At 42.2% G+C, this 27,088-nt stretch overlaps 1 protein-coding gene across 3 annotated transcripts in view; it reads left to right on the forward strand.

Moving 5' to 3' along the window:
• Window positions 1–27,088, forward strand: part of FMN1 (formin 1) — a 402,553-nt gene that overhangs the window by 117,562 nt on the left and 257,903 nt on the right. Inside the window, exons 1-2 of one of the 3 annotated variants that reach the window (XM_059372453.1) lie at window positions 14,189–15,891; window positions 17,508–17,625. In XM_059372453.1, the coding sequence (XP_059228436.1) occupies window positions 14,527–15,891; window positions 17,508–17,625 (1,483 nt within the window). In that variant the 5' untranslated portion in view covers window positions 14,189–14,526. Of the gene's footprint in view, window positions 1–14,188; window positions 15,892–17,507; window positions 17,626–27,088 lie in introns of those variants that run through there. The other 2 variants (XM_059372454.1, XM_059372455.1) reach the window with 2 other exon arrangements.

Consider the following 27,088-nt stretch of genomic DNA (forward strand, 5'->3'; position numbering starts at 1 on the left):
ATCGGGCTCTCTGCTCAGCGGGGAGCCTGCTTCCTCCTCTCTCTCTCTGCCTGCCTCTCTGCCTACTTGTGATCTCTGTCTGTCAAATAAATAAATAAAATCTTAAAAAAAAAAAAAAAAAAAAGAAGTGTGGCCTGAGATTGAAAAAGAGATATGGAAAAAAAAAAAAAAGAGTAAGCAGTCATCAGGGTCATATCTTGGTTGCACGAATTCTGAGAGTAGGATTTTGCACACTCACTTTGAAAATACAAACTGGGGATGCCTGGGTGGCTCAGTGGGTTAAGCATCTGCCTTCCACTCAGGTCATGATGCTGGGGTCCTGGCATCCAGCCCTGCATTGGGCTCTCTGCTCAGCAGGGAGCCTGCTTCTCCTTTTCCTCTGCCTCTGCCCCCTGCTTGTGCTCTCTCTCTGTGTGTCAAATAAATAAATAAATAAAATCTGTGAAAGAAAATACAAACTAAACTCTTCTTAGTGATTTGAGTCTCCAAGGATCGTCTCAATCACCTCCTCACCTGTGTGGTCTGGAATTCTCCCTACTGAGTTGGCTTCATTAGCTGGAGAGGACCCCGTATCAGCTCCAAGCATCTTAAGAGTGGAAGCATCTTAAGAATGGAAAGAGATAATTACCAAGGCCATACTTCACCTTAAGTATCTAAACCATAACACAACTTCCATGGATTGATCACCTCTGAAATGGCAGGTACCATCCTTTGAAGTATAATAACAGTGTACAATAAGGAGAGAGGTTCAGCCGAGTCAGGGGAAAGGATTGGAACTCAGATCTGCCTGACCCAAGACCTAAGTGCTTAAAAATTAAACTCCTCTACTTCTCCACTACTTTGGCTGCTTCTTTGTTTGTGTTCTGTTTTGTTTTTAACTTAAGAAACAAAGAAAGTCATTTAATGGCTCTACGTTAGCTCCCATAATCAGTGAGAAGGAATGAGAATGAGGCTCAGCGTTCAAAGCTAGAACCACAGCCAAAACCACCCCACAGAACTCAATCTAGTGAAGATTCTGCAGCTGCTAACAGGGAAGACCAGATGCCTTGGCCTTTAACACCTTGGTCTCTAGAATTAAAGGGGAAGTGCTGAGAGGAACCTGAGATGATGCCATTCCCTCCACCTCACTCCTAAATGGCAGACTCCAAAACATAATTTAAATTCAACAACAGAGAATGCAGTGTGCCTTTGTAGTCCCAGAAAAAGGTCACACATCCTTGTCTTGTTTTCTGGGGAGCCAGTGAGAGCCTACCACTTAAAGCTAAAAGCAACATGTTGACTCACCCAAATCACTAGCATCTCCATGACAGTGGGCCTCTATTTGCATATATCAGGGTAGTTTCTTTCCTGAGGAGTATGTTTATTTTTAAATGTGAGTACGTATGTGTGTGTGAAAGAGAGAAAGAGTAAGAAACACAGAGAAAGAGCAAGACAGAGAACATGTGCCTGTTAGCTGTAGGATAAATGATTAAAAAAAAAGTGATCCAGGTAAAGAGAAGAGGTAAAAGTGACGAATTATGGATTGAATTGGAAAATTGCCTTTTTCTTACAAATGCCGTATCACTTTAAATCATGATAAAGCCGCTGAAAAAAGGGTTATCTGATTTCACTCCTAAGCCCCGTGAAGTTTAACCAGTTTATCTCTCAGATTAGTTCTAATTTTGAAGTTGGTGTGGAAGGTTATCATATTTAAATAGAACTCCTCCTTACTGTCAGTCATCAAGTTCATTTCTTGTGCCATTTCCCATACCTCCCTTGACATTCTCCTGTCCTCTGTATGTACAAGATAATGACAAATCTAGTAACCTCTCGCATTTCTTTATAAAATGAGAAGAACTTGGCTTTCCCATTGAACCACGTTAATGGTTAATGGAATTGTGAAATTGGCTTTTCTTTGATCTTGATAACAGTGTCTTTATTTCCTTTTTGTCTCTTCTGACATGCGCTGTAATAGCTGTGCATATAAAATTTGGACTCTTGAGAGTATACAGAGAAAACTTTGCATTATGCTTTTTTAAAGGGTTTTATTTATTTGAGAGAGAGTGTATGAGCCAGGGGAAGGGGCCAAGGGAGAAGCAGCTACCCCACTGAGCAGGGTGACTGACTTTGAGCTCCATCTAGGACTCTGGAATCATGACCTGAGCCAAAGGCAGATGCTTAACCAACTGAGCCATTCTGGCGCCCATGTATTATGCTTTTATTGATTTATTTAAAGATTTTATTTATTTATTTATTTGACAGACAGAGGTCACAAGTAAGCAGAGAGGCAGGCAGAGAAAGAGGAGGAAGCAGGCTCCCCGCCGAACGGAGAGCCCGATGCAGGACTCGATCCCAGGACCCCGGGATCATGACCTGAGCCGAAGGCAGAGGCTTTAACCCACTGAGCCACCCAGGCACCCCAGCCATGTATTATGCTTTTAAAGCCTGTGAGAACATAGAATAGAACTGAGTTTTATGAAAATATTGAGAAATTTGCCCAGGAATTTTATTTAAATGCATTGGTATATGGCTGCTGAAGTATTTTATTTGGTTTCCCTAAAATTCAGATCATTGCTTTTTGCCCCCTTTGAACAAATTTCACTTTCTCAGCCTGCCTTTTCTGCCTTAAAAACCACAGCTCTGTATATGCTCCTTGGACTGAGTGTTTCTGGGAACGTCACATGGTCTCTTTAAACATTGGTTTTTGGATTCTACATGTATCATCTGTGTTCTGTGTGTGTATTTCAGGAAAGTATTTTCCTTATCTCTCCAGGATATACATGGACATTCGTGGTTAAAAAGACAATCCCGTATGACCTATTTAGAATTTTAAATGCCATAGTCTTTGGCTAGAGAATGTTGAGGGAGCGTTAACATGATTTTCTGGCTGAATGGCCTAGTTATTTTTCTCTTGTCTTTAGATTTTTATAGACTTCAATTAAGCCATGTTGATTTATTATTATCACTATTTCTAAATTGCTTTAAGAATTGCAGCTATTCCATAAATGTCCTGTAATAACCTATATCATAAAACTTCCCTCTCCACCTATAGAAAGTAAATGACCTTGATTCTAAGAACTGATAAAACATTCCTTTAGAATATTTCATGATACTTTTTAAAGTGTTGAGACAGTAGTGCTATATATACTTTTGTTTAAATCCCAAATTAAAGTGATGTACAAAGTGGAGGCAATATTGAATATATTTCAAAACTATGCAAATGTGATTCTCTTACCCACTGATCTCTACCACTAACCTCACTCTATGATGAGCCCCTATTTATTAAGTGTCTTTGGTGCTCAAGGAAGCACTGGGTTAAGAAAATTAGCACATTTGGGGCACCTGGGTGGCTCAGTGAGTTAAGTCTCTGCCTTCAGCTCGGGTCATGATCTCAGGGCCCTGGGATCGAGCCCCACATCTAGCTCTCTGCCCAGCAGGGAGCCTGCTTCCCCCTCCCTCTCTGCCTGCCTCTCTGCCTACTTGTGATCTCTCTCTCTCTGTCAAATAAATAAATAAAATCTTTAAAAAAAAGAAAAAAGAAAAGAAAGAAAGAAAATCAGCACATTTAATTCTTAGAACAGTCCTATGAGTTAAGTATTATTTTCTCTGTTTTACAAATGTGTGTACTGGTTCACGGAAGTTAAGGAACTTGCCTAAGTGACACAGCTAGTATGTGACCAATAAGTAATATTTCATTTTAAAGCTAAATATGTCCCATTTCAAAACCATAGCTCTTGCCTGCTCCTCTCTTTGCCCCCCCCTTCTTTAAAGGTTTTATATATTTATTTGACAGAGAGAGAGATCACACGTAGGCAGAGAGGGAGGCAGAGAGAGAAAGAAGCCAACTCACTGCTGAGCAGGGAGCCTGACCTGGGGCTCCATCCCAGGACCCTGAGATCATGATCTGAACAGAAGGCAGAGGCTTAACCCACTGAGCCACCCAGGCACCCCTCTTTGCCCTCCCTCTAACTGTGTTCAAGAAGAAGATCAGAGGGGTGCCTGGGTGGCTCAATGGGTTAAAGCCTCTGCCTTGGGGTCAGGTCATGATCCCAGGATCCTGGGATCGAGCCCCGAATCGGGCTCTCTGCTCAGCAGGGAGCCTGCTTCCTCCTCTCTCTCTCTCTCTGCCTGCCTCTCTGCCTACTTGTAACCTTTGTCTGTCAAATAAATAAATAAATAAATAAATCTTAAAAAGAAAAAAAAAGAATAAGATCAGAGCTGTGACAATGCCTACCTTTCTCCTTTGTAATTTTAATGCATTTACATTTGTTTCCATATTTTTCTCTTAACCTAACTAAATTGTGAGTATTAACTTAACGGAATCATTGCTGATCAAATCTGGGCTCTTAATTTTTGTTTCCTTTCTCTCCTCAGCAAATTTCTTCTAGCTTCAGTAGCCATTTGGTTCCAGTAATGAAGTGATGTGTTTTGCAATGTGAGGGAGAACTGTTACAAAATACCATCTTCATTTGACTTTATGGTAATGAAAAGAATGAACATTTAGAATCAGAGTGGTTTAGTTCAAATCCTGGCCATTCATTGGTTGTGTAATCATAGAACTGGGCTAATTTCTTTGAACCTCAGTATTAACATCTATAGCAGTACCCGGTACAGTCACTAGCCGTATGTGGCTATTTTCTTTTTAGGATTTTATTTATTTTCAAAGGTTTTATTTTTAAGTAATGTCTACACTTGACATGGAGCTCGAACTCACAACCCCGAGGTCAAGACTCATGCTGTACTGACTGAGCCTACCAGGTGCCTCCACATATGTGGCTATTAATTAAAGTTAAATAAAATTTAATATTTACTTTCTCAGGGCGTCTAGGTGGCTCAGTCAGTTAAGCATCTACCTGTGGCTCAGGTCGCGACCCCAGGGTCCTGGGATCCAGCCAGCTTCAGGCTCCTTGCTCAGCAGGGAGTTTACTTCTCCCTCTACTCTTCCCCCTGCTCATGCTCTCTCTCTCTCTCTCAAATTAAAAAAAAAAAAAAAAAAAAAAATTAGTCTCTCAGTCACATGAGCCACAGTTTAAGTGTGCAGAGGCCACCCGTAGCTAGTTTCAACTGTATTGGAGACACAGATAGAGATCATTTCCATCACTGAGGAAACTGGCACTGAGCAGCATTCATCTACAAAATGGGGTAATTGATGGCTTTTCATAGAGTTATGGGGGGGTTAGGGAAGGCAAGAGAAAACTCCTATTAAAAAAAACTTAGCGTGGGGGTGCCTGGGTGGCTCAGTGGGTTAAAGCCTCTGCCTTCGGCTCAGATCATGGTCCCAGGGTCCTGGGATCCAGCCCTGCATCGGGCTCTCTGCTTGGCGTGGAGCCGGCTTCCTCCATCTCCCCTGCCCCCCACCTGCCTCTCTGCCTCTCTCTGTCAAATAAATAATAAAATAAAATCTTAAAAACAAACAAACAAACAAACAAACAAAAAGCTAGCGTGGTGCCCACTTGGGACAAGAGTGACTCCTTACAAAAGGCTCATTCTCTCCCCCTTCTTCCCTCAGGCATGCTCTTCTCACCTACCTCCATTTTGTTTTAGGTAAATCCATACCTTCCCTAATTTTTCAATTGTCTCTTTTTAAGTATAAAAAACATATGTACTTTAAAATAATACCTGGACCTTTGGTGTTTGAACTGATAGTCTCAAGATAACTTTTACCTAAACGAAATTAAGGAAGGAAAGAAAGAAGATACGCAGTTATCGTACAGCCAATGGCTATCTGGTTTTACTCTTCGGGAAGGAGAGTAGAGGCAGCAAGAGGAATCTATGGTTTATTAGATTCCAGATCTTCATCTAAAACTTAAACCAGAATGAAATGCTTTTGTTATGGACTCCATGCTTTCTGGAGTGATTGTCCATGTGGAGCATAAATACTATTTATTTTAGGAAAGCCCAAAGACCTTTAGAAACATGTTCTAAGACATTCTGAACCTTAAAGAATGCTCCTTTTCTACCCCCACTCCCCTCCAGCTTAACAACTGAGTCTCAGCCTTTCCTTGTTGCCCTTACATTATTTTATTTTGCCATGGACATTTAGTCCATTTCCAGAGAACCTTGGGTACTGTTTGATAGAATTAATCTCTGAAATATTTGATCCTAAGACCCTAACCACTAATGTAATAACTATTTTCAGGCTTGGTTTTTGTATTTGTAAGAGTAAGGAAATTTTAAATGAACTAACACCTTTGATGCCTGATGTGTTGGCCTAAAATCAGAACAAGAAAATGGTCAGTGCTCTGCTGTTGCTGACCTGGGCACTTTCCAGGCCAGCCACTATCTGGGAACACCCCTTTCCCACAGCGGGGAAAGTCACAGCACTAAGGATACACACCCTGAGTTTCAGCAGCCCCATGTGTCAGTAGACTCTTGAGAAAAGGATTTTCTTATTTATTTACTTATTTATTTATGTGTTTGTTTATTAATTTATTTGGTTATTTAGTTAGTTATGTGTCAGAGAGAGAGAGACAGAGCCCAAGCTGGGAGAGGGAGAGAGAGAAGCAGGCTCCCCAATGAGCAAGGAGCCTGATGTGGGACTCAATCTGGGATCCTGGGATCATGACCTGAGCCGAAGGCAGAGAGACACTTAACTGACTGAGCCACCCAAGCTGCCCTAAGAAAAGGATTTTATTGAGAAAATCCAAGTGTTCATGGATTTTTTTTTTTTTTCCTGAAATGATTGAGTTGGTTTAAAACTCATCTTGGAGGGGTGCTTCAGGGGCTCAGTCACTGAGCGTCTGCCTTCGGCTCAGGTCATGATCCCAGGGTCATAGAATGGAGGCCCACATTGGGCTCTCTGATTGGCAGGAAGCCTGCTTCTCCCTGTCCCTCTGCTTATATTTCCTCTCTTGCTGTCTCACTCTCTGTCACATAAACAAATAAAAACTTTATTTAAAAAAATCATCTTGGAGGGGCACCTGAGTGGCTCACGCCATTAAGCGTCAGACTTGGTTTCAGCTTAGGTCATGCATGACCTTAGGATTGTGAGATATTGGGTCCCAGGTTGGGCTCTATGCGCAGTGGGGAGTCTGCTAGGGATTCTCTCCCTCTGCCCCTCCCACAAACTGAATGTGCATATTGGTGTTCTCATGGTCTCTCACAAATAAAGAAAGAAAGAAAGAAAGAAAATCTAAAAAAAGATCATCTTGGAGTACAGGAAAAGTTATAAATAACACAATGAACTTTGTCTCCTACACTAGCCATCTGAGAGAATTTTAGAGTAATTACTCCCTTTAGGTGATGCAGATGGACAAAACAATCCAAAGAGTCGTGGCCCAAAGACATCCAAAGGGATTCTTTTTTTTTGTTTTTTTTAAGATTATTTATTTATTTGACAGAGACAGGGAAAGAGGGAACACAGCAGGGAGAAAGAGAGAGGGAGAAGCAGGCTCCCACCAAGCAGGGAACCCAATGCGCGGCTCAATCCCAGGACCCTGGGATCCTGAGCTGAAGGCAGAGGCTTAATAACTGAGCCACCCAGGCATCTGCAAAGGGATCCCTTTAAAGGATTTCCTTTGATGCTGTGTTCATTCTTGGCACAGCTGCAGCATGGTTAGGTCTTATATTCAGTAGGCCTCTCTATAACAAATAATCCCGTTCAAACCAAAGGGCTCCTCTGCCCAAGTGCGTATGTGGAAGGAGTTGAGAGGGGTGGTTTCCTGCTTGGCCCATCAGATCATCAGTAAATACTTTTTTCATACTGGTAACATTAAAAAAAAAAAATCTTAGATGCTAGTTGATGGTTCTAAGAAGGTTGTTCTTTGCTAAGAAAGTGTATCATACCCATATAGTGCCTACTATATGTAGCTCACTTAATGCTCACTTAATGCTCTTAACAATCCAAGAAGTAGGTACTCTTCTTATTCCCAGGATTCTGGTGAGGAAGGCGAAGCAGAGACTGCTTGCCCAAAGTCAAGCTTCTTGAAGAAGCAGAGTAGGATGTGAGCGCAAGACCCACAGCCAGGATCTTAACAGTACGCACTGCCCAAGCATTCCTGATTACTGAAAGACCACAGACACACTGCTGTCTTACTTGCTTCCATCCTCACAAGGAGGCCCCGGTCTCTCCTTTTTAACTTTCACAGTCTTTTAGTTTGTTATCAACAGCCAGCCCATTTCCCGTGAAGATTTGATGCTGCTCCATGGAACCAGTCTTAGAAACATTTTACACTAGGACTGCTCGGTGGAAAAAAAGCCTTAATCACTGACACCTGCCCTTGCAGCCTGTCAATGCGGGGCAGGTGCAGCCTGTGGCTGTTGTTGTTTTTTAAGAACAGTTAGTAAGAGCAGTTGCCAGCTTCTCCTAGGCTGACTTAGAGGGGCTGTTGCAAGTGATGTGTTAGTGCGCAGGGAGGAGCTCCACCATGAAGGGAGGGAAGATGTTACAAACCCGAAACAGAAAGGGGAGCTTCAGGAGGTCTCTGGATTTGTCTTTTATTTGGTCTCATGACTCCATTTCGGAGATGTGGAGAACAAACATAAGGAGGGTGCTGTTGGGGAAGAAGGTAAGCTCACAGGCCAGGGGCAATAGGGAGGGGGGAGGGGAATAGGGGTTAGGGTACCTTGTTTCCTATGCTGCTGCTGCACTTAAGTAGTGTGAACTCATACCAGTTCTTTGGCTTTACTTGACTTCAAATGGCTTCATTTTTTTTTAATATTTTATTTATTTATTTGAGAGAGAGAGAGAGAATGAGACAGAGAGAGAATGAGAGAGAGAGCATGAGAAGGGGGAAGGTCAGAGGGAGAAGCAGACTCCCTGCCAAGCAGGGAGCCCGATGAGGGACTCGATCTTGAGACTCCAGGATCATGACCTGAGCCAAAGGCAGTCACTTAACCAACTGAGCCACCCAGGTGCCCCCAAACGGCTTTATTTTTAAAACAAGAATGTTGAAGTAGTTGATTACTAATATTGGGTTGTCTGACACTGAAATTAACCTTACTTGCTTTACTTTTCCCTGGCCTTTTTGGGGTTTTATGAGACTTGGGGGAGGAATTATCTAAACAGAATGATATGGGGGAGGGCTGCAAAGAGTAGAAGTTGGGAGGAGTTTAGGAGGTTTTTCTTTTAGGCCATGTCCAATTTCTGCAAATTGACTTAAACAAGACTTGTTAATGGTGATTCCTCTAATCTTATGAGAGTCAAGAAGCTGGGTTTTACTGATGGTTCTCGGGCAACAGGGCTTTTTCGTTGCAATCACTCTTGCAGGCTTATTTCACCAGGTGTCAGTTTGTTGGACTGATGTTCTTATTATCATGAAGAACAGTTGCCTTTTGCCTCAGTCTGAGAGGATGGTGAGATGGGAGAAACATGGAGAACTCACTGCTAGTAAATTCTCCACACAAAAATGTGTCCAGTTTTCAAGTAGCTGGGTACCAATGGTTTTCTTTCTTCTTCTTCTTCTTTTTTTTTTTTTTTAAGATTTTATTTGTTTATTTGAGCGAGAGTGAGCATGAGCAAGGGGGAGCAGCAGACAGAGGGAGAAGCACACTCCCTGCTAACCAGGGAACCCAATGTGGGACTTGATCCCAGGACCCTGAGATCATGACCAGAGCCAAAGGCAGATGCTTAACTGACTGAGCTGCCCTGGTGCCCCTGATTGTTTATAACAAATCGGTTAATGAATAAAGTGTATATATTTATAATCAATATCCGATATCCTGAGCTTTAACAATCGGTACCTATTGTTTTTAACAAATAGTTACAAAGAGCATCACAAGGGTCAAATGCTACTTATTTTAACTTAGCTAAGTTGGGCCACTTTATCTGGCCTCTTGCATATGTATAGCTACTATAGGGCTTAAGGCTCTTGAGGTTAGAACTGTCAAGGAGCATGAGTTTCCTGTCCCTTCTAGCTAGACTAAGAATCAGATGGACAGGAGACAGATTAGGAGAAAATCAAATTGAATTTTGTGCATACAGGGAAGCCAGAAAGATTTAATTCCAAAGATAGGCAAAATGAGGTATATATGTTGCCCTAAACTAAGGAGAAAGAGGATGGGGTCTGGGACTCCGAAGGGAAGGAAGGCAATTCACAGGGCAACAAGAGCAGATGTTTGGTAACTAGATGTTTGTCCTGCCATACAGATGGTCACTCAGATAAAATTTATCTCTGGGAATAACCATTATTCTGAGGAAGACCTCCAATTTAGATTCTTCTGTGTGTAGTTAAGAGAGGAGCAAAAGTTTCTCTTGAGCCTGCAAGGTCTCAATTGCCTTCAACACAAAATAACCTTCATGCCACAGTGGCCTATCTTGGGGTGACCTGCCACTGACCAGTACAAAACAAAGGAGATTCAGGGGAGATTGTAAAGGAAAAAGTCTTGGCTGGTACTGGTTTTGTGTAGTAGGCATTTAAAAAATATGCATCGCAGAATAAGACACTGAGATAAATGATGTCCAGAAGAAGTGATTATTTTTCCCCCTGAAAATGTTAAAGCATTAAATAGATTCATTTTTCAAAACCAATCAACTAAGATCACATTGGTAGGCTTCTTAAAAATTCTGGAAGAGAGCACAGGCAATAATGTCTCTGATGTTAGCTGTAAGAGTATATTTCTAGATATGTCTCCTGAGGCAAGGGAAATAAAAGCAAAAATAAACTATTGGGACTATGTCAAAATAAAATGCATCTGCACAGTGAAAGAAACAACAGAACTAAGAGACAACCTACTGAATGGGAGGAGATACTTGCAAATTACATATCCAATAAAGGGTTGATATCCAAAGCATATAAAGCGTGGCTACAACTCAACACCCAAGAAAACCAAATAATCTGATTAAAAATGGGCAGAATACATGAACAGGCATTTCTCCAAAGGAAACATACAGATGGCCAATGGACACACAAAAAGAAGCTCAACATCATTCATCAGCCAGGAAATGCAAATCAAAAGTACAATGAGATATCACCTCACACATTCATCAGAATGGCTAACATCAACAACACAAGAAACAAGAAGTGTTGGTGAGGATGTGGAGAAAAGAAGTCCTCATGCACTGTTGGTGGGCATGCAAATTGGTGTAACCATTGTAGAAAACAGTATGGAGGTTCCCCCAAAAGTCAAAAATAGAACTGCCTTATAATCTAAGAATTGCACTACAGGGTATTCCTTCCCAAATACAAAAACACTAACTCAAAGGGATACAGGCATTCCTTTGTTTATCACAGCATTATTTACAGTAGCCAAAATATGAAAGCAGCCCTAGTGTCCACTGATAGGTTAATGGATAAAGAAGTGGTGTGTATATATATTTATATTCACTTATAAATATATATATATTATCCATTAATCATATATATAATTACTATGTATAATAATATACCTATATATAGATACATATCTATACTATATGTAATTATATATATAATTAAACCATATATATATGTGGTAAAGATATTTATCTATAAAATATATATTTGTGATATATATACCACATATATGTGGCCTAACATATAAACATAAATATTCTGTTATATATAACAGTATTTCTCAGCCGTAGAAAAGCATGAAATCCTGCCATTTGCAACAACACGGATAGAGCTAGAGAGTATAATGCTAAACAAAATAAGACAAATACCGTATGATTTCACTCATATGGAATTTAAGAAACAAAACGATTCAACAAAGGAAAGAGAGACACAGACAGACAAAATAAACCAAATAACAGCCTCTTAACTATAGAGAATGAACTACTGGGGAGGTGGGTAAGAGGATGGGGGATACAGTGGATGGGGATTAAAGAGTACACTTCTCATGATGCAAAATAAAGTAAAATGGTTTAAAAAAATCGCAGTCTTCTTATTTGAACATTATAGGCCAACGTTTTTCAGTTCCTTCAATGACCAGCAATAGTAGCGTTTCTCATAGCGCGAGAGAGGCTGTCGTCGAAGACGTGTTTGAATGACCATGCTGCTCTTTCTTTCTTATCCTATTTAGAGGTCACTGCTTGCTTTCATTCCGAGTTGTTTTAGGTCCACCTCTTGTGAGTCAGACTGAGTTGAGAGTGTGAAGGACTTACAGTGTAAGAACAAAGTGTCACCTTTTTCTTGGCGGATTTCCCCCATTAAACTTCATGTTTCACGAACGTAGAGAGCTGTAGTTTCCTTCGTCTGTATATCCCCAGAGCCTCGTGCACAGTTGGTGCTTAAAAGCAGTGGTTGGATGAATACATCTTTGTCATAGAATTATGCTTCATAAATGGAGGAGAATTGTATGGGGAGAGCCTCTTACTGTGTCACAGAATCCTTGCACAGACTCCTGTGTCTTTTCTGGGACTAGTACACAAGGCATCTCAGAAACTTATTCTGGAAATCAGTAATTAGTGAGGTCCGAGAAAATGGAGCCTTTCAGTTAAAAAGGACAACACAAAAGAGGTGTCATGTCTCTCCCCGCACTCCTGTGTTAGATGGTCTGTGTAGTTCTTAAGAAGACAGATCTTATGATGTGGTGTGGGGATTCCTTTTCTCCTCCGTCTTGAAGAAGCAGAAGTCTGATTTTTATCGATGGGCATTTCCTCTGGGCAGGAAGCTGTTCTAAGACGTAAATGGTGCTGATAAATTTTCTGTGTGTCATGGTGGCCTTTTGATTAAGTGTGCTGGCATGAGTCATCCCAAACCTACTAGCATCAGGAACAAGTGGGAAAGTCTCCATTTGGACTCAAGGCCAAATCAGGGACCCAGAAGTTACATCTTAACTTTCCCAGAGGGGTTGGTGGGATATTCTAATACGTACTCTTCTGTGTGTGAGGCTTCCTTTTGAAGGCATTGCTAGAAATGTGTTGCAATCAGAATTTCCCAGTCTTAATGCTTTCGGGGTAACATGATTCAGGTCTTCAGTGTGCTATTCACAGCTGCTCCCTTGATGTACATCCCCTAACAGTGTTGTTTTGCTTATGGCTACAGCTTTTATTTTGCAGAATAAATTGCTGTTTGTGTTTAACACCTGGGCTCAGTTTTCTTGCAACTTTGGTCAGAGACCCGATGATTAGTTTTCAGCCAGTTTGACTGTCCTGATCCAGCGCAGGAACTTGGCCATCGCAGGTGCTTGCTAAATGCCTGCTGGCTGGACCAGATTTGAAAAACACTGAGACCTTAAGGTAAGACAGGAAGCTGTCCCAAGAGGCAGCTAGCTATGCTGCTAGGAAACAGCCGCAATTTTTCCACGTCCTTGGTTGCTGTGTTCTCAGCATACAGAGTGTTGGAAACTACCTTGAGCTGATGTTTGGTGGTGATTTCGTCCGTCCTGTTCTTGTTTTAGGCAAATTGGGACTGTGATAGAAACTTGACTGACCGAGACGTTTCAGATGTTTTGCCCTTTAGGGGAATGTGGCTCCTTGGGGATCTTGGTTGAATCGCTTTGCCTAACTAGGCAGGTTGTGTGTTGTTACCTTGTAGCATGCCAGGTTTCGCTTGGTTGGATCCTTGAAGCAGAGAGGGGTGCCCTTCGGACACCAGGATTCCTAAGGAAACCAGGAAGTTGGAGCTGCTAAGCAGAAGCCTGAGGTTGGCACAGAGTGTGTGGAGGGTAATCATTCGGGCGGGCTGGGGCTGTTTACTCTGCCCGCCTAAGGCGGGTGGACACTGGGCGTGGTGGGCGTGCTTGCCTAAGTACCTGTTTGTAGAACAGTGAGACAGATGGGCTGAGCTAAAACAGCAGTAATCTGAAACCAGTCCTGTTGGTCACCCACTCCCCACCCCCAGCCCTAACAACTGAAATCTGCATTCCAGATGAAACCTGCAGGGAAACGGAAGAAAGCAATAAAACAAAAACAAAAACAAAAACAAAACCTTCAAGAGCAGTAATTTACTGCTTTTGGGAGTTCTGGGCATTTTGAGATCATCTATTCCTTTACTTGCATTTCTTTGCTTTGGGTTTTGTAAGTGACGGTTGATCCTTGTGTGCTTCTAGGTTTTTTGGCCTGGATGAAGCACAGGCTTCCGACCAAAATTTAGATGGCAAGAGGGAGCTTCTCAAAAGCGTTTCTGTCAATTTCTGCTGATTCACTTTTGAATTTCTTGGGCTGCTGGGCGAGGGGGGGGGGGGGGGGGGGGGGGTCAAGGGCTGTCAGGATCTGCTTGCCGGCTCAGCACGTTCTGGAGCCTCCCTTGCTCACCAATGAGGAAGTTGAAAGCTACAGGGAGGCTCTGGGGCGGAGCTCACAGTGAAGTCCTGGGCTGGGATGACTGGGGGCAGGCTGAGTTTCCCTACGACAAAAACCCTTTTGTCCGCGGAAATAAATACGGAAGTCCCAGAGGAGCAGCCTCCCCAGGTCGTGTGTAGTAAGGTGTGCAGCCTCTGCTGTGTCTGGGCAGAAAGCTCCACGGGCTTCTCACAGCTGGCCCCGAGCGTTCCATCCTCGCACACCCCGGAAGGAGGGCCCAGCAAGTGACCTGAAAGAGCCCAAGCGTGCTTGCTCCGCGGCGGAGAGGCTGCCGGGTCCTGTTGCTCCCTGTCCTGTAAGTTCAGAGCCGATGGTGTGGATAAACTGAGGGAGCAGGGAAAGGTGACAAAAGTCAGAACCTGCACGGAGGGCATTGCCTAGACATGGAGGACGCTGGAGACACTCTGAATGGCAGTGATGATGTCTCGGAACCAGAAAAACCTGAAGCCAGACTTGAAGTGGCTCAGTCGATCCTGAGCAAATTCTCTATGAAAACTTTGTTTGGGTTTACAAGTAAGTTGGACTCTGTGAAGCCCGACGAGGAAGGCGCAGTGCTGAAGGCATTCCACAGTTTACCTCAGCTGGGTGACCCCAGCAAGGTCTCGGAGCAGCAGCCGGAGGCAGAGGCTCAGGTTCCATCTGACCTTGGAAATGATAGCAAGACTGCAGGGGTGGAAACGGAGTCAGAGGGAAGTCAGGGAGTAGAAGAGGCAGGGATTTCTCTTCCTGGTCAAGAGCCACTTCCCCTCAGTGCTCAGAGTGTGAACAGAGACGATGTCATTTTGGTTCGTGGGACTCTTGTGAACACCACCAGCGATTCGGACTCTGATGATGGTGGCCAGCAGCCAGAAGAGGGGAGCCATGCCAGCTGCCCACAGTCCCCCAGTGTTTTATCTGAGCCATCTCAGGATCCTAAAGAAAAGCCACGTGATTGTAGGGAAAATAGCACCACTGGGGAAAGGGATGATGCAGAGCTCTGTGCAGAAGGGCCTCAAAGGACTCCACCTGAGATAAGTAGCAAACCGCAACCTGACAGTGGTGGCCTCCAGACAGAGCGCGGCCCCACGCAAGGACAACCTGCCGAAGAAAGTTCCCCAGTCCTCCCCACGGTGACAGACCAGAACGTGAGTGTCGGTGTCACCGAGGATGCCTCGTCTAAAAAAGAAGTTGCCGGAGAGAAGTCGTTCCAGCTTCCGGCCTTTTTCAGCGGGCTTCGTGTGCTGAAGAAGGGGGCCACAGGTGAGGGAGGGAAGACCATCACTGAAATTAAACCAAAGGATGGCGACCTGGCTTTGCTCAAATTGACACAGCCGGTTCAGAAGTCCTTAGCGCAGGCAGGGCCTCAGACCATGAAGGCTGGGGAGAAGACAACGGATCCGAAGGCCACTCCCACTCTCCTGGAGCAGCTCTCTCAGCTGTTCGTCCTTGACATGCCCAAAGTAGAAGTGAAGGCAGAAGATCCTGAGCAGCCCAGGAAGGAGGAGATGGGCTGCAGTGCTGCCCAGGAGAGCCAGGGCGGCCCCAGCGGAGCCCAGACCCAGGGTGGAGAGGTCAAGCCAAAGCCCCCAGAGACAGCCCTTGAGGCCTTTAAAGCCATATTTGTCCGTCCCCCCAAAAGGGGGACCACAGCTGATGCGTCTGAGCTGGAAGCCCTCAAGCGCAAGATGAAGCATGAGAAAGAGTCCCTAAGAGCTGTGTTTGAAAGATCAAGGTCAAGGCCGGTCGATGGTCCCTCTGAGTCCAAAAGCGTATGTAGAATTGGGTTTGGGGTTTTGTTGTAAGATGCAATGCTGCTGTATTTCTTTTTCATCTTTCCTGTCAAAGTGAGTCCCAGTTACTTGTTATTAGTGAATCTTTTCTAGGTAAAAGGGGATTACGATCAAATCACCCTTGCAAGGAGTATAGAGTTAAACTAGGGAATTCTGTTTTTCTTTTATTTTTCTGGAGGGTCCTAAGAGGGATATACATAACGATGTGTGGGCAGAAAGGGGAAAGTGTCACTCTGAGTTTACGCATTAATAGTAGATGTTCCTTTCTTTTTTAAGATTTTATTTATTTATTTGAGAGAGAGAACATAAGCAGTGGAGAGGGAGAAGCAAGCTGCCCGCTGAGCAGGGAGCCCAAACCGGGGCTCCATCCCAGGACCCTGGAATCATGACCCGAGCTGAAGGCAGATGCTTTACTGACTGAGCCACCCAGGCGCCCCAATAGTAGATGTTCTTATAAAAAAATAAAGCAGCACAAGGAAGTGATGCTGTAGCGAGAGCCTGCATTTCCTCACCTCTTAGTTAGACCTCTGCAACAACTCTGTTTTAACTTTGAAGTCTGCCATTTGGCGAAATATGTGTTTGTGATATGATTAAAATGTTCCATGTTTGTTACAAGGCATCCTGATCACTGGGTTTAATCATTTAATTCTAACTCACCATTGATTGGTTGGGTGACCTCAATCACCCAGAGCCTCCATCCCCTCATCCGGCAAGATGAAGAAAATAACCCTTACCTTACGCAGTAGTCGTGAAGAGTGAGTGAAGTTAGCCCATGGTAACCATCTCATTAGTGAGCTAGTGTTACTATTAAGGAGATTAATTCGGGTAATCTATAAAGACTAGCAAACCCCTGTCCAGTAGATCTTAAATGTTCATAAGAATAATAGAATTTTAGTATTTCCTCAGTCTTGAATTATCATCCCCTTTTATAGTTGATCAGTTGAAGCGATAAAAATTTAAAAACCTTTTGGAAACATTCTTAGGATGTAGTTGAAAATTGAACACAATATGGCATTCTTCAAGTAGTAAAAATCAGCCCCTATAAAAAATGGCTTCAATATGAAGGCCATGTCATTTATTTAAAGAAGAGAAAAAAGGAATTGAGATCAGCAATGTTGAGGGTTTAGAGAAATATTTCCTGACCCACATACAGCTGGTGTTTATGGAAAACGCAGAGCTAATCTTTGTATTATAAAATACCCTGGAGTAGTTTGGGATACATGTATAATCATCCCTATAAATGTACGTAGGTACAATGCATATATAACTGTACCTTCAGTTTGATGTTGGTGATTTAAAAAAAGTTATATGATAAATATCATCTATTAATGTTTGTTTCATACTTGGCCTTGAGGGTTTTGTTTGGTTGGTTTGGTTTTGTTTTTGTTGTTGTTTTTTCCACCCTCACTGATCACTTTACCTTTCTGGAAAAGGGTCACTCTGTAGGGAGATGTTTCAATTATAGTGACTGAGCACAACATGCAACTGGCCATTTAAATTAATTTTGGAGTTAGAGGCAGCATGTCTTCAGGGGTTAATTCGCTGTGGCCACATTTCATATAACGTGTCCTTTTCTTTACCTGCTTTTTCAACAGCCTGACCACAGCCCTACCGAGCAGGACGATAGGACTCCGGGCAGACTCCAAGCTGTCTGGCCACCCCCAAAGACAAAAGACACAGAAGAAAAAGTGGGATTGAAGTACACCGAAGCAGGTAATGTGAAAAGAAGCTGGGTACCCGTGGAATGAATCCTTCACCGCCGTGGCTTTTAGTGCTAGTTCGGTCCTCCCAGAATTTGAGTTTTTGTTTCCCTGCAAAATGTAAGGCTGAAGGCTTTTCTTTTTGGTTGCGCTGTTCAAGGGAACATTTGCACAGTTATCATGACTGCATCTCTTCGAGATGAAAGGGGAAGGCCATGGAATGAATGAAGGGCAGCCGGTGTGGAAAGCAGGAGAACCTTTGGGGAGCCAGCAGAGCAGGTAGATTTCACATTCCTCAGGAAGCAGGTGGTGGGCCCTCATATTGTTGGGAGCTGGCAGGGTTGCTCAAAGAGGCCTCGTATGCACCTCCAGAGCTGCAGTTCGATTTTTCTCCCTTTGAAAATGCCTTCGAACTCCAGGAACCTTGTGTGGAGTGAATGTAAAGAGACTGTATCAGTTACTTTTTCCCTTTGGTGAGACAAAGCTTTACTTAATGCATGGCCAATTTTAAAGCAACCCAACTTTCTGGAAACCTTCCCGGGAACTTTGCTTGAATATATTAAAATGGAATGGGCCATTTAGATATTTTTACTCTAACTGAAAAGTTCACAAATTTAAAAAAAAAAACAAAAAATACAAAAAACAAGAATTAGAGGATGGTATATCTTAAATGAATAGATGTGTTTGTGCATCTCTGGTGAAGGGTCTTTGTCTTCTTCCTGAGATTGGAAGATTACCTATGCAGGCTTCTATTTTTTCTGGTTGTCTTAGGGTGTGTGTGTATATGAGGATCAGTCTTTCCATCAGAGAGAAAAACGCTTTCCGTTCCTATTCACTGATAGATGTAAATGGATCAAATTTGGGGTGGGTTAGTAATTCGTGGTTTTTCTGCAGTATCGTAAGTTACTTCAGTGACTGAGAACACAGATGCATTTTGGGTTGGCAAATGAATCCTCAGTTTACAGCCCGATGGCTTTTAGCTTCCATTTACCCAACTGCAGATTTCTGACTATCCCCAGATATCAGCTACTCCATAGCATTTTTTTTTTTTCTGCAGTGTTTGACTTCTAGAATGAAAAGTATCTTGGCTTTAGTGAAAAAAACTATATATATATACATATGTATATATATATATATATATATATATATATATATATATCTGTTCCAGATATATATATATATATCTGTTCCAGTCTTCTTACCTACAGTTGATTCTTCCTAAATTGTAGTGCTTGTGGTTACAGTCAATGAACCAGCCACCAAATTCTTTCTCATGATCTCGCAGTTTACACACTTAAAAGTACTGAAGTTTGCTTTAATGAAAAACCACAATCCTTGCGTGTTTCTTATTCCTAGTTATTAATGGTGCTCCAAGTCCTGTTCCTGTCGGTAGATCGAAGCAGTCTTCCTTGTCATGATGAGCATTTGCTGAGCAGAGAAGTTAACTCAATACCGTAAATGGTTTTTCAATCCACTTCAAGTAGTATTTGGGGGGTGTTTATATCTCTGCAGTTTCCTTAGTCCATTTCCAGAAGCTCAGAAGAACACTGTGGTTGACCTCATCTGTGGCTTTCCCAGTCTTTGCTTGTCATGATCTGTATTCTCAGAGCTTTCTAAGGTCTTAGATGAGATGGGGGGAGGGCAGGACAGATAATGATAGGGCTGCTGCGTGAGCTGTGCTAGCACAGTGACGGAGAGGGCTGACTGTGGTCTGAGGAAGATCTCCAAGTCCCCACCCAGTTCCCACAGTGGCAATGCTTCCTTACTACACTCCCAGGCTGGTGTTCAGTTCCTGAGAGCCTGCTAGGCGCTGCTATCCTTTTGGTGGTATCAAATAAGAATAAGATGCCACTGTGCCTGAAGTAAACTTATTTTTACCCCATCACTTGATACCAGTGTAGGGTTGCCCTATCATTTATTGCTAATTTTGAGGAAGTTAACACTTTCCTTGTGATTTTCTTAAGCTTTTTTTTTGAGAAAACTGTTGGTTTATTATTTCAAGCATTTTGTGATATTTCCATTGGTTTCCCTGCCTTTCGGGAGACATACGAAATTTGCCACTTTGAAGAGAGCACAGAGACAGTGAAATTAGTTGAGACATATTTCAAGGTGTTTGAAGTCTTGGGCTTTTACATCCACAATGCTCTTTATTTTTTCCTAGGGTATACAAGAATCTAGCGTTCCTATTTCAAGTGTGCTGTTGGAGTTCTGTATCGGCATTTAAGCTCAGTCCTTGGCAGAGCAGGGAATGAGATTGTCTTTGTCTTCAGGAGTCCCTTGGTGTCCTTGTGCTGCCCTCAGCTACTTCAGATTCGCCATTGCTTGGAGTTTCCTTTATACACAGTTTGTCATTTAGCACTTTTTAAATTTTTTTAATTTTTCCCCCTGAGGGCTTACAAGATCACCCAATACTATAAACTCATCTTTTTTGTTCACGGATAAAAAGAAAGCTGATCTCAGAGGACCTGTCCCTTTAAACTAAGGCTTCCAAAGTACTCTTAGTCATGTGAGGGTAACTGCACACTGCTGCTGGTGCCCACTGCTCAGGAGGCTCTCTGTGCCATTTCCAAAGCATCAGCATCATCTGTAGATGCTGACATGGTAACGGCCTCCCTTAGCGGGTAAATCCTTCGGCCCTCCAGAGCTTTCAGTGCCATTCTGATCACTCTGTGTTCACCATCAAGATAGGAGCTCTTGGAACTTTGGTGATGTGTTAGCCGAGTGAATCATCAGCCCCCATCAGAGCCATCGTGCACAGGACTTGTTGGTGCTGAAGTTGACCTCTTCTCCTCAGTAAAGGGCCCCAGTGTTAATTCACTAAGCCTGAGCTTCTCTCCTTAAATGAGAGTGCATTACTCTCTCCCGTCTCTTGTGCTCTGCTTTCTTACACTCTTATCCGTGCAATTCTGCTTTGTGTTTGAGATGCCTCACAATAATTTGGAGGGAAAAGAGCACTACCTCTCTCCCCAGTCCTGGCGAATGAGATTGGAAGAATCCGTTTGACAGACCTCATATTCTTCTCAGAATTGTCTTTTCCCTCCCTGGGTGTATGAGTTGGCTCTTGAAACAACCTTGTGGGATGATCTTGTTTTTTTAAGGAGGAATCTCTTTCAGTGGCCTTCTCATATCCTTAAATGGTTAATCAACTTCTGTTGAGTCCGGCCCCTTTACTGCTGCAAGACCAGAAACATCTGGATGTAGTAAACTTGATTAGCTTTTGAAGCTTGGGGCAAAGTAAAACTCCATCATAGCAAAGTGAAATGGTGTGTCATGAAACATACAAGGGGGTACCTAAGAAAAATGTCTGCCTTTGTATTGATGATGAAGCAATTCCTCTCGTGAGAAACAGATAACCGGTGGTCTCCCTCTGCTATTTCTCTTCTAATATGCTATTCTGAACGTGGCGAGGTGATACAAGGTTTAGAAACTTGTAAAACGAAACTGGAAGGCACAAGAACCTTGGTATCATAGAATCATTCAATCATAGCATTAACACGGGGTTAAACTTTTTATTTCAAACGTGAAAAAAATTATCTAAGCCATATTATGTCACTTTTGTTTTCTTTTTGGTTTGTGAAGGGTAACTGCACTTATTTTTTTTAAATTACATATATTAATATACCAACCAGGGTGCTTTTAGGAATCAGGTGACAGACTCAAACTGGCTAATCGGACTGAGAGTTATTTAGAACTCTTTCCAAAGGCGTGGGCAGGGTTTCAGGAAAGCACTAAGAGCTGGAGCAACATCTGGCTCTATGGACAGAAACTTTGAAAGCCCTAGACTTAAGGGGCAAGGGTGGGAGAAGCCACTGGGGAAACCCAGAATTTCAGAGGGAGGCTGAGTTGTATGGTGAGGACTGCCCAGCAGTCCTGAGTTGTGGCCCTCAGTAGAGGGATGCAGCCAGTCCCCAGTGACTTGACAGGAAAGGAGCTGGGAAATAAATAGTCTGACTCTTTTCTTTGTCTTGTCTCTCACCATCACTCCCATGGCCAAATCCAAAGACAAGTACAAGGACTGGGAGCCATTCTCTGCCATTCCGTCAGGACAACAGGGCCCAGAATAGAGCCTCAAAGGGGAAAAGAGTAGATCTGGATAAGCAAACCCAGGATACCCAGCACAGTTACACTCGCAGCAGACTCCACATCAACAAGGGGCGTATGTCTCTCAGTCTGCACGGAGGACTGGCGTGCATTTAACTCCATCACACCTGACCACACAGGCTTTAACACAATGGCGTGAGAAAAAGGCCTGTTTTTTTATCCTGTGGGAGTTTTATGTCTTCTGCTTTAGTGGGTTCATAGGAAATATAGTGGCCATCATTCAGAGCCTTGCTCTGTAAATACCTTTGTCACCTTAATATAGAAAGTTTATTTACTGATCTTAGAAAATTTTCTCTAAGTTTTAAATGTTTCCCTATATTACAAAATAAAATAATGAATTTTGGAAATAGCCAGAAATATCACAAAGCCAAAGAAACTTCCTGTAATTCTGTTTCATAGGGAAACCATTGCCAACATTTTGAATTATGAAAGGCTTATGTGAGTTGAATACTTAAAAGTTTTTTGATCATCTTGTATAGAGCTGCTTTTCACACTTGAAAATGTGACTGTATTTTTTATTGACTACATTTTAACCATGATTATATTTATAGAGATTTAGTTTTTCAAGGTATTTTAGTATAAAAATGGAAATAACAATTCTGTAAATATTTTTGTTCATAAATGTTTAATTAGGATAAATTTCTTGTGATGGAATTGCTAAATGAAAGGGTATAAACCTTAATGTATTCAATATGTATTAATTGACAAAGTTAATTTTTATGCAGTATGAAAACAGTACTTTTTTTTTTTAAGATTTTTATTTATTAGAGAGAGCACAAATGGGGGTTTGGGGTTGTGTGGGGGGAGGGAGAAATAGATTCCCTACTGGGCAGGGAGCCTCACATGGGTCTCAATCCCGAGCCCTGGGATTCTGACCTGAGCTAAAGGCAGACGCTTAACCAACTAAGCAACCCAGGCACCCTGAAAACAGTACTTTTAAAACAGTGAGAAAAGTTTCCATCTTTATCATTTGTCTTTAATTTTACTTGTCTTGTCCAATGTGAAAGCATTTTAAATATTTGTGTATAGTCAAATCTATTTTCATTTTAATATATAACTTTTCTTCTTCTGCTTAAGAACTTTCCTATTCAGATGACCTATTTTTTCAAATTGCTTAAGTGTTATTTTTTTTTCTAACTTTTCCTTCTTTCCTTCCATTTTATATCAAAAATTGAGTTTGGTGCATAGCTTGAGGTATAGATCTAAGATCACTTTTTCCCCCCTGAGGTGCTAACTTAAAGCAGGCTTCTAGCTTAGTTACTTTCTATGCTAAGCATGGTACTGTTGAGGACTTTCTGTGGTCTTTGTGTTTCCATTTTGTATAGACATCTTAATTATTTCAGCATTAAGATACATGTCAGGATCTGTTCAAGTTTTTATGCAATTAAAAAAAAATCGTTTTGGCTTGCTTATTCTTCCAGAAAACCTTAGTTATAATCTCGGTTTCCAAAGGATCCGTTTGGGTTTTTTACTGGAATTGCATTAATTTGGTGAATTAATGTAAAGGTTGAAATGAGAATTGAGATTTTTGAAAATGCTTAGTATCTCTATTTGAGAACACCTCTTCTAAAACTATTCAAATTTTCTTTTTTGACTCAGTAAACATATTGCCTGAATTTTTTCTCAATATATTCCTAGGCATGTTATTAAAAAAAAAAAAAGGCATGATATGAATTTGTATCTCATGATTCATTTTTCCTAAAAGTCAGATGCATTCCTAAGAGTCTAGTGGTTCAAGTAACACCAGGTCAGAGGCCAGGGCTGGCCCCAGTGAAGGCCATATTTTGGACGGACTGACTGACTGACTGCCTAATACCAGGGGAAAATTACTTTTGTTTTCACTCCGGTTAGTGATTCTGAACATTCTGAGACTCCTTTAAAAACCCAACAAAGGTAGAAAGCTATGGAAGAAGACACTGCAGTTAATTTTGCAAACATTTCAGACTCCCCTCCCCCTACCTCACCGCCATCTTAGCCTTCCCTGCTTCTTCTGTCCTCCCCCACCGGTCAGGTTCCCAGGTCTAGATGAACCTTTGATGCAGAAGCTCAGCCCAGAGCTGGGCTTTCTTTCCTGCTCATCTCCTATTTTATATTAGGAAGGTGGACCTGAAACACCTAGTTACTTATTAAGAAATGTGAAACATATCATCATGGCCTGTGCCTCAGCATCCTGAGAGGAAATGAAATTAACGATTGGGAGTTTTGCATTCAGATGGTATCGCACATTAAAATGGGACTATCTGGGAAATGGCAGTGACTTAATTACCCATGGAGAAAATGCACAGAAGAAAAGCACTTATTTTTTTCTGAAGCAAAATGAACTATGCTTTTTTGGTTTCTCTTCCCATATTCATCTGGAAAAGCTCTTCCCTCCACTGGCTGCAGATCAGACCCAGCCTGGGACTGAGGGATGGCCTGTGGACTGCCCTGCTGAGAGGGAGCATCATGGCTTTTGTAGAAAAGAGAACCAACCCAGCATGGCAGCGTGGTTATTGGGAGGGAGCAAGCTGTTGCCACATGTGGCCTTTCCTGGGGCTTACTCACACCATTCCGAACATCCTTCCTTAGAATATTCTGGTTCAGATAGGGAAACAACCCACCCCTCAACTTAATAAAGATCAGCCTACTTTCTGGTTTGTTTCTTATTTGGGTTTCCTTGGTTATAAAGGATAGAGCTGCTCACTGCCCCTCCTGGTGAGTCAGACATCCTTGCCTCATCAGCAAAGGAAAGCTATAAATATCTTTGAGTATTTTATTGGCCTTACTGTACTTTAAAAAAAACTTCTCCATTCATAGCTAGCATGCTGTATTAGCTATGACTATGACTAGATTTTTCCTTTAATGTCCTGTATCTGCATAAATGATCCCAAGTGTCTCCTTTCATGGTCTAGGCAATAGGTTTGCTCATTGTGCATTCTCTAGGGCTTTGTGACTTGTCACCATCACTTGCATGGAGTTACGGTGATAATCCTGAAAACTGGAAGCTGTACAGACTAAAAACAGGAGAGTCTTAAATTTTGTGGCCATAGAAATAGGGTGTACTAGGAAATGAGAGGAGATTGGAATGTGTGTGTATTAGGCTTCTACTTGCTCACAGCTGGGAGCTGTGGGGAGGGAGCTGGACTTTTCCAACACAGATGAGAGCTAAAGCTTGATACCAAGCTGAAGGAATCCTGAAATGTGGACCAGCGACTTGGGAATTTCATGTTGTGCTCCAGGAAATATGAGTAAAGGTCTTTGGCTCAGGAGGAGTTAAAGCAGGAGATTTAAAATATAGAACCTGGGGGCACCTGGTGGCTCAGTGGGTTAAAGCCTCTGCCTTTGGCTCAAATCATGATCCCAGGGTCCTATCAGGCTCTCTGCTCAGCAGGGAGCCTGTTTCCTCCTCTCTCTGCCTGCCTCTCTGCCTGCCCCTCTGCCTACTTGTGATTTCTGCCTGTCAAATAAATAAATAATAAAATCTTTAGGAAAAAAAAAATCTTAAAAAAATATATACATATATATATAGAACCTGAAATTTTACATTAAAACCTGACAGCTGCAAGCATTTTAGAAATCATTGAGTTGATCGTATTCATTTTACATATGAAAGGTTGTGACTTCCTGAAAAATAAAGATAATAAGAGCTGGAATAATAAGGGGAAGAGAAGAATGGCCGCTTCAAATCAGGGAAGGGCTGGAGAGTGATGGATTTTTTTTTTTTTATCTCCTGCCAATGCACTGACATTTAAAGATCCAGCAAGAGAAACACATGGGGAGTAGCCGCACATAAGAATTAGGATGGCTATTCAAAAAAAAAAAAAAAAAAAAGATGGGGCCGGAGTGAGTCAGTCCAAATAATAAAGGAGATCATAGGTGTCCCATACCAGCTCACAGCCACCAAACTTGACTAGGTCATTTCATGTTGCATTTTTGACTCCTAAACATTTAAAAAGAGGGGTGGTAATATTTTTTTTTTTAAATGCTGCCAAGGCTTACCGAAGCTATTGCAAGCAAATAAAAATGCTGCTTAAAAAAAAAAAGAAAACAATGCTCTGGTTTGCAGATTCTTGCAACTTCGAGTGGAAAGCATTGTTGGGCCATAGTTTATGTGCTAACATATACGGTGGGTGCATATATTTGATTTTAGGAGATACTTGAATGAACACTTTTATTTTAATGGTTTAAAAATACCAGGAATTTTATTGTGTCATAGAGAAAATGAATCAAGCAGGATTTGAACCTTCTTTTGGGAAGAACAGACTGCAGTTTGTACTGTATTCGAAGCTACATCTTTACACATCTCTCCTGCTGATATTTTTCTTCTTCCTTAAAAATCTTTCCAGGTGGCTCCATTTTTCTCCTCTTCCTCAAATCTCCATCTGTTTGCAGCTGCCAAGCGTTCTTTCTCTGGGCCCTCCACTGAGCAGCCGCTCCCCGTCCTGCCTTAGCATCCTCTCTTCCAGCTTGCCACCAAACCTTTCCATCGTCAGCCCCTTCTGGTTCCTTCCTCTTGTCCCCCATTACTGGGCTCATAGCCATCAACTAGCTCAGTGAGGACAGGGCTCTCACTCCTCCCTAGAGAGCAGCTGCAAAACTAAAGTTTTTCCTGCTCTACAGAAAGAACAAATTACTGTCTTCCTGAGAAATAACTAAACACAGAGTTTCAATGTCTAAACTCTTGAGCATTTCCCTCCAGATAAAGGAGACACTGGATGAGAGAGTGAGAACATAAAATGAGGAAAGTGAACTGTCTCAGACAGAAATTGAGCACGGAAATCTTGAGGACTTGACTGAGTTTGGAATTAACCCTTTGCTTCAGGTTTCATGACTTTGCACATCACATGATGCTTGGCTCTGTCTTATAATAGCTGTGACCAGAGTTGCTGTCCTCATGTATACAAGTGAAGACAGTGATAATAATTGTAAATAACTATTGTACAGATAAATTGAGATCATTGTGATGCCACTGAACTTAATATATTGACTCTTTTTTCATTTATTTTTATTTTTTCAAGATTTTATTTATTTGTCAGAGGGGGAGAGAGAGCATGCACATGTGCACAAGCAGGGGGAGCAGCAGGCAGAAGGAGAAACAGGCTCCCCAACAAACAAGGAGCCCAATGTGGCACTTATCTGAGCTGAAGATAGATGCTTAACCAACTGAGCCACCCAGGTGTCCCTATATATTAACTCTTTTTTTTTTAATTTTTTTTTTTAAAGATTTTATTTATTTATTTGACAGAGAAATCACAAGTAGACGGAGAGGCAGGCAGAGAGAGAGGAAGGGAAGCAGGCTCCCTGCTGAGCAGAGAGCCCGATGTGGGACTCGATCCCAGGACCCTGAGATCATGACCTGAGCCAAAGGCAGCAGCTTAACCCAGTGAGCCACCCAG

The sequence above is a fragment of the Mustela nigripes genome, chromosome 13, assembly GCF_022355385.1.
Source record: "Mustela nigripes isolate SB6536 chromosome 13, MUSNIG.SB6536, whole genome shotgun sequence".
In the NCBI taxonomy this organism is placed as follows: Eukaryota; Metazoa; Chordata; class Mammalia; order Carnivora; family Mustelidae; genus Mustela; species Mustela nigripes.